This window comes from Muscardinus avellanarius (assembly GCF_963383645.1).
Source record: "Muscardinus avellanarius genome assembly, chromosome: 8".
Classification (NCBI taxonomy): Eukaryota; Metazoa; Chordata; class Mammalia; order Rodentia; family Gliridae; genus Muscardinus; species Muscardinus avellanarius.
In genome coordinates, this window is record NC_137794.1 from 47,887,720 (window position 1) to 47,901,611 (window position 13,892).

Below are 13,892 nucleotides of genomic sequence, written 5' to 3' on the forward strand. Positions count from 1 at the left end.
TACTCATGACTTAAGTTTTTATTGTGAACATAATAATACTAATTTCTGACAGGTCAACAAGTGAATTATGTACCAATACCTACCTCTAGTAACAACTCCTTCCAAATGGACAACATTTGGATGGTCAAACTGCCCCATGATGCTTGCTTCACATAAAAAGTCTCTCCTTTGTTTTTCTGTGTAACCAACTTTCAGGGTTTTTATGGCCACAGCAACATCTCTTTTCCCTGGAAGTTTCAAACGACCACTGCAGACTTCTCCAAATTCTCCTAAAGCAAAAGAACAAGTAGGTGTAGTTTAATTTCCAAAATATTTCCTTTCTCAAAGTAAATGAATTAAATTCTTTAAAAAAATCTTTAAGAAAGCTTTTTCCCAGTTAAAATGAATGCATTTCCATAAAAAGGCGATTCTATTTCCAATACACAATGAAATAGTCTATGAAATGAATGGCAAAATGAAATTAACATTTAAAGATACATTTCAGATCATTTATAGAGGTCAAGAATTTCTAAACTCTGTTATATGGGCTGCTACTTTTTAATTTAATTATCAAATACTTTTTCCAAAATCAACATTTTAGATTTGAAATATGCTAGTATAAACTATACTGCTTACTATAGAATAAGGGCACATTAGCAGTCTCAAGACGCTATTGCTTATAAAGGTTGAAAACCAAATATTTATTTAAGATTTAAAGGCCTGAAATTTGTGTGCACTTTGTCAGATACGATTTAAGAGACTTGTATACAAAATCTATATTATTATGAAAATACATAGAAAATAACATTTCAAGGACTTAATACGCTTTAATTTTCTATATGAATTTAAGTAGTAATTACAATAGGTAATGAGTGAAAATACAAAAGACAGATAAAAACAACAATTTTGCAAGAAGGTAGAAAATCAAGTGGCAATGTATAGTCCAGCATAATTCAGAAAAATTATGACTTTTTAAAAATACTAAATCAAGCTAGACGTGGTGCTGCACACTTGTAATCCCAGTATTTTGGAGGCTAAGACAGAAGGATCACAGGTTCAATGCCAACCTCAGCTACTTAGGCCCTCTGCAACTTAGTGACACCCTGTTTCAAAATAAAGAATTAATAAAATAGAGCTGGGGGCATAGATCAGAGTTCCTAGAATGCTCTGGGTTTCCATCTCCAGTACTGCATAAAATAAAATAAAATAATCTATCAAACAACCAGCCAGCAATATTTTGATATAGCTCATAACAGAAGAGTATCTTAAATATCCAACAATAAAACAAACACATACAAGTTCTCTGTGCTACATGCCATTCTTTTGCTTTTTTTTTAAGATTTCATAAACAACTACAGCATTATTGCTTCCAATGGCTCAAGTAAATGCAAAAGTTCTATACTTGAAGTACAATTATTTGCCTGTCATTATGATGTATGACTTTTGATCTTGGCTAAATGAAATAGCTGAAGAAGGAAGCTACAACAGCCTTACCTGCACCGATCACACGCTCAATTTTAATACAGGAGGCATCTAGCTCCTTGGCGAATTGATGGACAGCTCTATTTGGGTCCTCATAGGTTTCAGGGTCAATGTAGGTTTTGGTGCCTGGAAATTTAACTGTAATGATGTAAGAAAGCATGACTGTGATGAAGCAAAGCACTTATTGTGCAGTCAGCCCAGGAATTTCATTATGCAGAGTGCTCCTTGGAACAGTGAACTTGCTTCCACATCACCTGATTCACAGCAGTTTTAACAGACTGCTTCAGCCTGTTGGCGTATAGGTATTATCTGCAAGCCTCTATAGGTAACATAGGATCCAGCTCATAGGTTACTAACTGAATTGCTTTTCCAGTAAATCAACAAAAGACATCCACCAAAGTTTCTGACATGCCTATCAGGCTGGAGGTTTAATTAAATTCACTGCTATCATGGCATAGTTCAAGCCATATTGAGGTTTGTAATGGACTTGGAAACACATTTGTAAATCTATCAGTCAGTCAATCAATCAAATTAATACACTGGGAAAAGAAGACATTTCATTTACAGGTAGACTACTACACTGACAGCGATATTAAAAACATTTAGACATCTTACTTATTCTTTTGATTTATTTTTAAAGACCAACCACCGTTGACATATATACATAAAATTAATACAAGATGTGAGGGAGTACTATCACAGAATCAAAGAGAAATATTCTAAAGACATAGTTTCATCTTCACCTTGAAGGGCAATAGAGGCCAGATGTACAAAGTGCAGAAGAAAGTTAGAAAAATGTACAATATTCCTGGGATCTGTTATCCAAGTATGACAGCGATTCGAAAGAGGAATGGTTTATATGACTTTTCAGTTATAAGGCTTTGGAAGATCTTAACCGCTATGAGGAGGTAGCCAGTATGCCTCACAAAAGGTAGTCAAAATTCAAACAGTATAGAAGCATCTTAAAAGTTAAAATCTTCTTAAAATGCACCCAGAAGCATGCAGGTAACAGATAATGCTATGTCAACTTTATATCAAATTCAATTACAATACTGTATTCCAAATCTAAATTATTTGGTTAAAGACAAAGATAAGATAGATAGGCATATATTTGGTTATATTAATGCAATGAAAAAAAATTACACTATATCCTCAAAAAATCTTTATTGTTTTTTAACAAAGCCACCAAACAATCTTTCCATTAAATCTTACTATTTGAGAACAATGTATTTCTTCATATATTACACTGCAGCCTAACTGTGCTTATGTTATCACATTAAATTAAAATTATATTTAAAAATAAACATATAACAAACAAAAGGAATCCGAATGTATAAAAGAAAATGAAATTTAAAAATCTTGGTTTATTCTGCTGTAGTTGATTGTTTATCCAAAATTGATTGTCTTAAACAATTATTGTTGCAGTTTATAAAACTGACAGATGCTCATTTGTTACTAAAGCTGAACATGAAAAAAACAACACAAGAATAAAGAGAGAGGGGATAGAAAGAGAAAAGAGAGAAGAAGGAGTACAGGGAAGAGGGGGAAAGAGAAAAAGAGAGAAGGGAAGAAAACAATAGGTTAACCTCCTAGATTGGCAGGCAGATGGAGAAAGAGCCATCTTCTCCCCTTTTATTCTCTCTTTCTTTCTTTCATTTCTTTTTCCTGATAAGGGAGCTAGATTGGAGGTAGTTTTCTGCATCTCAAACGGGCCTTTGATGGATCTTTATTCAAGCTGTCATAAAACATTTTGACAGGCCAAAGCTATTTTGGCATAAAAACATGAAATGCTGCCCAGCTTGGATTCCAAGACATTGTTAGAAAAAATGGTAGGAGGAAACAAAATGTAAATTGGAATCGCTTCACTAAACTCCTCCATTGTGTTTATATCTTTAAATGTCGCACTTGGGGCCAGGAAAAGTTGAGGGCACCGGATACAAATGTCTGGACATTCTATTAAATTCAGTGCTCTAAAAGCTAGTTAAATGGTTGCTTTCAAGTTTCAGTAAAAATTCAATCTAGTGCCTTAGCACCTAGGAAAATTGTCTGTGTACTAAGGGAATAAAAGGACACTGACTTGTAAACAGCTGGTGACCACAATGTTGTATTTTAGGTATTTAAGATGTAGTCATAAAATAAAATAAAATGCCTGGCTCTCATCAAATAACAAGAAAAAATACCCTTGTAAAAACCATGATTCAAAAATATCAAGGATTTATTGGGATAGGATATGTTAAGTGCACTTTATTTTATTATTCATTAAAAGTATTGTTTTAAAATAAATAAATATTGACATAATTTCTGAATATTCTGGTCTGTTGCTTATCACAGTTTAAGAGTGTAAGCTAACTCTTTTGTGCTTTAATATCTTATTAACATTTCTCATGAATTCTATTTTAAAACCAGCATGGATCTTTTGCCACAGAGATGAAAACTATTGACATACATCATGCTTATCTTGTCTAGAATAGCAAGTAAAACATGTAGCTACTTTATTTTTTTCAGGTACAAACTAGATGTGAAACATGAATGGCATCAAAATATTAAAACTGAATGATGACAGCTAACCCTAGGCTATGTACCAAGTTTTGGATAAGTCATGTTTCGATTGATATCTATGTTAACCTGCAAGTTAAGAGCAAATAAACTAAAACATATTTGATAATCTGGGGGATGTCTCAAATATACTCAGTAAATGAAATAAAAGTGACAAACCGAGTAGGGTACTATCCAATAACTGCCATTAAATTATTCACATATGGGTAAAACCAAATCAAGGATTCCAGAAAATATGGTCTTACAATATCCTTCAGCATACATATTACACTAGAAATAAAAGTTAAGGTATTCAAGTTTTGATTGTTTCATTCCTGTCTGGGGAAGTGTTAAAGACATTCTATGTCGTCATGATAGAGTGGGGGGAAAATGACCTCTACTTTTTTCATATATTTTTGCCAATAAACTGACTGTGGTACTCTTATTGCTGACTGCTAACTTAGCAAAATGAAGTTCCCACAGTGGGAGCATATCAAACCATCCCAGGTGGCACAGTTGAATCACATATGCTCAGTCATAATCAGTAGGTTTAAGTTATGTGAGGCTTGAACCTTATTTGATTTGGATAATCCTCTTTTAGAAAATGAATATATGATTGTATAAACAAAAGTGCTGGAGCTTCCCAGGGCACAGAAAGGGGCTCATAAAAGTGAGGAATCCTGAGGTTCAAACCTCATGGAAAACCATCTCTCCCTTTAGTAATGTGTAGTATTTCACATGCCCTTCTGGCTTCCAGTGGTTAGAATGCTATGGAGTTTCATATTTAATTAATGGATCTGCATTGTGCAAAATCATTTTTCTTTCAAAAGCTAAAGATAAGGTAACTGTTGGTTCAACAAATGAGAACACATTGGAAAAATTTAGGAATGGTAAGAGTATTGATGGTCTGTGCATTTAAGCTACACATATTCGTATGTGCTTAAAGAACAAGCATGGGGATCTTCTAAAATGATTAAAAATTCTTGATTGATCCTGAGATAATTTTCTGATTTTGGGATGAATACATGATAATATATCCTCAGATACTAACATAGGAATATAATCAGTCAATGACAGACAATATTCTTATACCATTTGTAGGAAACAGTATACCTGAAAAATTTAGTAAAAATTATAGCTACTAAAAAAGAATAAGTTTTGTTCATATTATTTTCAAGGATTAAAATTAAAAAAACATGAGTTTGGGTAAAATTGTTATTAATTATCAGATTTGAAATAATTTGATTGTTAGGTTTCATTTTGTCTGTATAAAGTGATATTTACTCTTATGGATCTTATTTTCATTTGCCATTCACTTTGCAACAAGAGTAAGATTAATACATATGGGTATCTATTTACTTTGGGCTCCTACGTTCTCTTCAGAACATGATTTCCAATCTGAACTTTTAAAGAAAGGATTCAAATTTATAGTAAAACATAGAGGATGGAATACAATTGTTATACTACGTACATCTCATGGATTATCTATCAGTGATAAAAAAATTATAGTAGAAAGAGGCTCCTTAATTTAATCTTTCATGGTACATTGCTCTCATGGTGGGGAAGAAAGGCATACTCTCTAACTTAAAATGATATTCCTTAGCTAGAAAATGGGCATATGCAACATTTCATGGACTGTTATTAGAATCATAAGAAATACTTGGGCAAAGTTTGCAAAGGGAACTATTGTTATGTAAAAAGCAGCTGAATATCCTGAAGTTCTATTACACTCCTAAATACACTTTATTTTTTAAACTTCATATCACATGATATTCAAATGCTTTGAAGCAACATTTTGGATTCATTGTGTAATTTCAAGCATGATGAACTAGGAATTTGTTTGTGACAATACTGATAACCAGATCTCTGTATTAATTGGGGTAGATAATAGCAAAGAGAAGCCAAACACTTACAATGAAAGTAAAGTTCTTCATCCCCTTCTTGGTCGGCTTTGCTATAACCGCAGTGCCTGGAAATCAAAGGAAAGTTGTGACAATTTCAATCAGTCATCATACTTTATATATTTGACAGTCTGTAGGATGTATCTTGATATTTAGCAATATACCTGGTTAGAGTTACATCCTAAATGCCAACGCTTCTTCTTTATAGCTATAAATTTATTTAGTAATAGAATAGTAATTTGCATGATTTACAAAACACAGAAAATAGAGACTGTGTAAGACAATGCAATATGAATTTTTTGTGTATCTGAATTTATTAATAAGTGCATATTTGCATGTATTTTTTTTCCAGGAGAATACCTTAGGCTTTTTTTTTTTAAGATTCAAAGAAGTTTATTAAAAGATAGAAATACAGAAAATAGAAATACAGCCCCATGCCAAAATGGCATGAGGGGTGACTCAAAATGAATACACCCAGAATACCTTAGTTTTTAAATGACTTCCACAGACTTTTATTTTGATATATTGAGTAATTTTTTCCTTAGGTATCTTTACATTTTATGTAAACAGAAAATAACTAATAAAATTTATTGAATAGAAATTATAATACTTGCTCCCTTTAAAATGAAGGTAGTGACCAAACTCTTACTGTATTTTGATAATGGGAGAATAATTGATTGACTATGAAGGTTTAATATCAAGCATTGAATGTTTACATTTACTATTTAAAAAAAATTTTTTTTGCAGTACTGAGAATTGAACCCAGGAGCATTCTACCTTTGAGTTATACCCCCAGCCCTCCTTTTAATTCTTTTTTTTTTTTTTTTTTTTTTTTTTTTTTTGAGACAGGGTCACACTGATTTGCAAAGGAACCTCATTACGTAGCCAAGGCTGACCATGAACCGCGATCCTCCTGTCTCAGTCTCCCAAATGCTGGGATTACAAACATTTGCCACCATGCCTGGCTCATTCTTTATATTTTTGAAACAGGGTTTCACTAAGTTGGAGAGGGCCTCACTAAGTAGCTGAGGTTAATCATGAACCTGTGATCCTCCTGTCTTAGCCTCCCAAGTACTGGGATTACAAGTGTGCACCTCCACCCCCGAATTTGCATTTACTATTTAAAATTCTAATGTACTAAATCAATAAGTAATAGCCTAACATAATTCTGAAAATTAACATGTTTTATGTTAGATATTACAACAACTTTATGTTAATACCTTCTTCCAATGATGAAGCCAAAGACCATGAAAACCAGAATGATGGTCCCTGCCACAGCCACTACAGCAATTATAATCACGGGATTCTGTTCACTGGAGACAGCTGTAGCTATAAAGAGAGGAAACAGACTCAGAAACACTCAAAACCATACAAAAATGTGAGTGGTTAAATTAAACAAGAGCTAGCATTATTACTTATTTCACTCCTAATTTTAAATAAATTAATTATATACTAATAGTATAAATATGAATATTTACTTTCACACTTTAAAGAAGTGGCAAGAGGAGCTAGCCTATCTATGAAGAGAAAACTTTGTGAAAATACTTTAAAAATTTTATCATTACCCATTTGTAGATACTTTTTGTACAGTACAGTACCAGATGATTCTTTTATGTACACTAATGTAATCTCAGGTGGATTTTTCTAAAACTCTCTTTAGAAATGCATTCATGTTTCCATGCTGTTTACAGCTTATCAAAATTTTTATTTTTCCAAATTACTTAAGTTTTTATATTATGATTCTCATTTGTCATATTTTCCCCAGAATACTATATTTTCAATACTGTTATAGACTTGGTAAAACCCGTGAGATGCAAACAATGGAAACGTATATCCAAATAAATGATCCTGCTTTAGATATCATATAACATATAAGTATAAATTCATACAGTTTGCTTGCTTTCAAAATAATCAACAGCTGTGACCTTTAAGGCAGGATGGAAAATACTACTCCTCAGGTGGCAAGGGACCAGGCCTCTAGAGTAGAAAATCACATGCAGGCAGAGTATATCTTGCCATGATAGACAGTATGATTCTTTGTTGTTGATTGTTCATTTAAAATTAGTGTTTCTCCATTTTATCTACATGGTTCTCTCCTTTTGACAACTTATTGCTTAATTTTTATACCTATGCTAACAAGAGATAGTTCCTATACTGAAAAACAGTAAAATATAACTTGTCAGATTGTTTCTCTAAACTAATACCTGTGTATTAAACAGTCTCTAATTTAGCACCTGGTAATTTTCTCCCTAAGGAACCTAAACAAAGGTTAAAAAAGCTTTGAAGTTTTAGTTTTTGAATTATAAAATATTAGTATATAATTAGAGAAAGATGACTTCAAATACTGCTTGGTTATTTTTGTGGGGTTTTTTTGTACTTATGAGTGTGTGTGTGTGTGTGTGTGTGTGTGTGTGTGTGTGTAAAAGAAGAAATGGAATTTCTTTACTCATAAAGGAGGAAAAAAGCATATGCTTATGAGTAGAAATACTTTCCACTCATTCAGTGCGTCCCATGTGTCTAATTCGTTAAGCTCAGTTCTTCCTTTAGCTTCAGAAACAGAGCGCCAGTGAGAAAACTGAGCTGAAGAAAATGATCAATCAGAATTTGTGAATGTTTATTTATATGTATTTATATATAGTTAGGGTCATACATTAATCTTTCTATATTTTACATTTATGGTTAATATTACATATATGGTTAAAATTACATTTATGGTTAATATTTTCATCTACTTTATGTGTAATAAATTTTAGAAGACATTTGTAAAGACTGTAATCAGAATATCATGGTTTAAAAACTGCAAAAATGGAAGATCAACTCTACATAGAAGGGGTTTGTAGGATGTGTGGACAATGGAGTAGTCTGTTTAACTTCTCTTTTTTTGTGTGGTACTGGGGATGGAACCCAGGGGCATTCTACTTCTGGGCTACATCCCCACCCCTATTTTTTATTCTTTATTTTGAAACAGGATTTCACTGAGTGGCAAAGGGCTTCAGTAAGTAGCTGAGGCTGCCCTAGAACTGTGATCTTCCTGTTTCAGCCTCCCAAATGCTGGGATTATAAATGTGTGCCACCATGCTCAGCTTTAACTTCTCTTTTCAAACAGAGCTCAAGTGACTTTTCTTAGGCAACATCTTCCTTCCTGCAATGCTTCCTAGGATAGTATGTCACTGCTCCTTGACATGCTGATAATACTGAGCCACATACTCTACCAGTGATTAATTGTATGGTCAGACTTTGTGACCTCTGTCTTTCACTAAGCTGTAAACGGAGTGCCAACTGTATCTTGCATCTCTGTGCATGCCAAAGTCTTAGCAAAGTACCCTGTGCTAAATCAGTGGTTCCCAATGGGTAGACTAGAAATCTCTACAGGTCCTTAAGAGTTCTGGGAGGAATCTGTAAGACCAAAATTAATTCTCTAACATACAAAGATATTATTTGCCCTTTCCACTCTCAGTTACTTGCAAGTGCACTGTCCAGTTTTCCAGAAGCTAAAGAAAGATGACTTGGTGTATTTTAGTGCTCTTGTAAAAATTTCAAATTTATTTGTCAAACATTGATGGAAAAAGAACATATAAGTACAATCTTTTTGGAGGTACTTTAATAGGAAAAATGTTCCTAAGACCAAACATTTTGAGAATGTCTATGCTAAATGATAAGAGCTGATATATGAGACATGCCATATATTAATTTATTTGAACCCCAGAATACCCTGTGAGTTGGACTCTGCTATCCTAGAAACTGGAGTAAAGAGAAACAGCTCATACAAAGCTTTTACGTGGATGTGTTAGAGGTGAGATTTGAAGCCAGGCATTTGTCTACTAGCACTGATTGATACTGTTAATCTGTTCTAAGTTGATGGGGTGAGTTATCCACTGCCTATTTATTGAGTGCCTTCTATGTGCCAAGGACTATTGTAGTCACTGACAAGACAGTATTGAACAAAACAGGAAATAGATCCCCAGTCATCAAGTTTATATTCTAGTGTGAGAGAAAGAAACTAACCTGATGATAACGTAAAGTAACAGAATTCTTTAAAAATGCAAAAATCCTGTTTTGTTTTTTTTTTTTTGAAACAGGTTCTCACAAAATTTTAGAGGGCTTTGCTAAACTGCTGAGGCTAGCCACAACCCTGAGATCCTCCTCTCTCAGCCTCCCAATTACTGTGATTACAGGCAGGCTCCACCACACTCAACTGCAAAAATCTATTTTTTACATTTACTTTGTCTGATCATTCAGCCTCTACTATTTCAACTTAATTTTTGAGTCTTAGTTGCCTCTTTTTAAATAAAGAAAAAATACTTATGAATCTTCACATCCAATAAATGATAGTTTATCACAATACTGTCAATATATGGAGTCAGGAAAAAGCACAGATTCATTTTTAAAGTATTCAAACCTAAAAAAATTAACTGATAAGAACTCTTTAGATGTATGTGAGAGAATTAACAGATATTTTAGATTTAAGTTTAAACTATTATGTGGAATACAAAAAAACTTATTGAAAGGTGACTATCAAAAGATAGGGCTGAGTGGGAAATTACAAGAATATATTTTAGCACTATACCACTCAAATGTTTAAGTGTTGAAATCTTTACTTAAAATGCTTTGATAATGATTTTGATAAACTTAGATACTCTCACTTTGGGTCCTAAAGAGATAATTTTAAATGATAATAATTCATAATAAAGGCCTTCAGCTACTATACTAAAATTATGTGACAAATGTTTCTATGGCAATCGTCTATAGATGCAATTCTATTCTAATTAATATTTCACATTGATTTGAACATGCACTTTTCATCTGTGGCCATGAGAGTTAATGAGTCAATGAAAAATTTAACAAAAATATTTTGAAAGAAGACTATTGCTAGCAAACTTAACAAGTATTAATTAATGTTCAGCTATTTGTCAATTTCCTCTACCTCTTAAAATATCCAATTTTTTCTCTGAAGTCATAATAACTCTTTCATCATGATGGTATGAATTTAACTTGTTTTAAATTGTTTTTAAGTAAGAAAGCACTTATATAACAGTTTTCTGGTCCAAAAACCTCCTAACACATAAACATACACTGAGGCCTCAGCCCAGATGAAGAACAGCCAGCAATACTGAAAGTGTTTTGAAATGGTATTCCAGTAATAAAATGGGACATGTGTCTCAGGATACATCTGATTTTCTGTTATACACTAACAACATATGTGTTTTACTATAATTTTATACACATTATACAATATAAACGGTGATCAAGCGTCTTCATTGGTTATACTGTATTTTTAAGTTGAGTGGTAGGTATAGGGATGTTTATTTAATCATCTTTGTAGTTTATTTGTTTGTTTATTATTTCAGTGATACTAGAGACTCAACCAGGGGCATTCTATCTCTGAGTAACAAACCCAGATCTTGTTTATTTTTTGTTTGGAAACAAGGTCTTGCTAGTTTGCTAAGAGTCTTGCTCTGTTGCTGAGGCCGTCCTCCTGTCTCAGCCTCCCAAGTCCTGAGATTACAGGCCACCATGCCAAGCTGAGGCTCAGCAATTTGGCAAGGTCCTCTGCAACCTAGGGAGGCCCTGTTTCAAAGGAAAAAATAAAAAAGGACCGGTGTGTAGATCAAGAGGTACAATCTCCCTGGGTTTAATCCCCAATACAAAAAAAATAAATAAATAAAAACAAGATGCAAGTTCTAAGACCTTTCATGGGCTCCAATTTTCGAAATTATTGCTAAATTAAGAGTAGCTTAAATTAACACAGATTCCTGGATATCTTTTTTTTTTTTTTTTTTTTTTCCCCTGATACTAGGGATGAAACTCAGGGGCATTCTACCTCCAAGCTAAATGTCCAGCCCTATTTTTTAGTCTTTATTTTGAAATAGTCTCATTGAGTTGTAAAGGGCCTCACTAAGTAGCTGAGGCTGGCTGTGAACCGTAATCTTTCTGTCTCAGCCTCTTAAATGCTGGAATTACAAGCTTGCACCACCATGCTTGGCTTCCTGGATATCTTTCTCTTGCCCACCTCAGCACTTACTCTGAACTCATTTGGGGATTTCTGTGAAGGAGCAGCTTTGATGGACGCAATTAAATATCACTCCAAGTTCTACAAATCGTCTTGCATCAACACAAAAATATATTAAGTACTGCTTCTGTTTCTAACTTTACCATTTAAAAACAAATAAACACAGTATATGATAAAGAGACTAATATAAATAATAAGATTTTTAACATTGCAAAAAAACCCAGAAATTAAAAATATATTATCCTGAACAACCTTTCTAACGTACATTATATAGATGCATATATATTTATTTTTTATGTTAAAATTATCTTGATGAAAATCATTGCTCTCTATACTGGGGAAAAAAAAGAGTAATCAAAAGTAAGTATTCAAACCAAAGGTGGTAATTACCTTCAAACATTTTACCTGTAGCTTCCTCTAGTGTAGCAACATCAAGTCTGGGACTGTAGTTTCCATAACCAGCAGCTGTGAAAGCACGAATCTGGAAAACATAGACTGTTCCTGGTTTCAGATTATTTATGGAGGCTGAAGTGGACTTGGTTTTTAAGGTCGAGTAGGTCCTTTCTCTTTGATCCTAGAAACAATATTTACAGGGGATATTTAATTGCAATTGCAACCAGATAATTTGACAGCCAATTCTTGCAATTTATTTCAATTTGCTGCATTGATTTTCATAGAGGCTACACTGTGCCTTGCGGAATATTATAACATCGAGTGGTTTCTAAGATGATATAAAATATAAATGGGAAATATGTGCCTTTGTTTTACAAATTTAAAAGAGAAACATTGATGATGCTTTGAGATTTTGCTTTGTTGGGGTACAACATAGCGGCAAGAACTACTTATCATATAATCAACTGGCCTACTGATCAAAATATGAGCACACCTGTACAATCTTTAGCTTAGTAGAGGTGTTCATATCATAATGTAGTCATTTTAATTTTTCCAAATGTTATTCAATAAGCAAAAATCCATTTGCCAAAGATTCTTAAAAGTTATTATGTAAAAAATTCAGTTAAAACTACCACAACAGTGACCTATCAATTATTTTCAATACAAATTGCATTTCTCACAGAATGATTACTTTTGAAAAATAGTTCTTAATAGTACTTACTGGAATATCTTAAATTAAAATGACCAATAGGAGAGTAAAATATATGATTTATGGTGTGACAATATTTTAATTGAATTCTATTTCCTTAATTATTGGATGTAAAAACGGATTCATGCTGTTTATTAAAATAAGTATCAAGCACATTTTTATCCGCATACATTTTATATTGCCTAAGAATTAAACAGAAATAAAGTTCAAACAGAAAACAACTTGCCAAAATAATACTTCAATGAGTAAAAATTTAAAGCTTCATTGATGTAAGGTTATTTATATTTTAAAAACTATACTTTAAAATATATAATTTTAAATAAGTTACTATTCATTCTATAATGAATATCCACATTCAAATTTATCTAGAAATAAAGTTATTTACTTTAATCTGAAAATGTCAGTCTGATGGTAAATTACTTTGCAATGATATTTGTAAAAGTATAAACAAATATATACTTAAGCTCAACTTAGTGGAATTTATTTATGATTGTCTTCATTATAATAATATATAAAACCAATACTTTATATTATCTCTATATTTATCTCAAATAAAAAAACTAAACAATCCATATTAAAAGATACATTCTTGTATACATTACAACACAATAAAACCTACTGTCTTCTTATAATTGCTTAATTTGTGAATTTACTGAATATAGATACATTCTGTTTCTGTCATGCCAAATAAAAGCTAACTATTTCAGAGCAAGGATCTGGAAAAGATTTCAGATTTTCATTGTGAGAATCTTGCCACTTATATTTTTAAAAATGTACTTTATTGCCCTTGAAATCTGATACAATACAGGAAGGACTGTCTCAGAGCTAACTAAAAAACAGACAATGGAAACACTAAAATACACTTAGTACATATTTGATGGGA

General features: G+C 32.5%; 1 protein-coding gene across 6 annotated transcripts in view; it reads right to left on the bottom strand.

Moving 5' to 3' along the window:
- Window positions 1-13,892, bottom strand: part of EPHA7 (EPH receptor A7) — a gene marked incomplete at its 3' end in the record, with an annotated part of 174,702 nt that overhangs the window by 15,167 nt on the left and 145,643 nt on the right. The window contains exons 7-11 of one of the 6 annotated variants that reach the window (XM_080700044.1): window positions 12,313-12,481; window positions 7,118-7,226; window positions 5,910-5,965; window positions 1,474-1,587; window positions 84-269 (exon numbers count right to left, since the gene is read on the bottom strand). In XM_080700044.1, the coding sequence (XP_080556170.1) occupies window positions 84-269; window positions 1,474-1,587; window positions 5,910-5,965; window positions 7,118-7,226; window positions 12,313-12,481 (634 nt within the window). Of the gene's footprint in view, window positions 1-83; window positions 270-1,473; window positions 1,600-2,887; window positions 2,923-5,909; window positions 5,966-7,117; window positions 7,227-12,297; window positions 12,482-13,892 lie in introns of those variants that run through there. The other 5 variants (XM_080700043.1, XM_080700042.1, XM_080700041.1 and 2 more) reach the window with 5 other exon arrangements.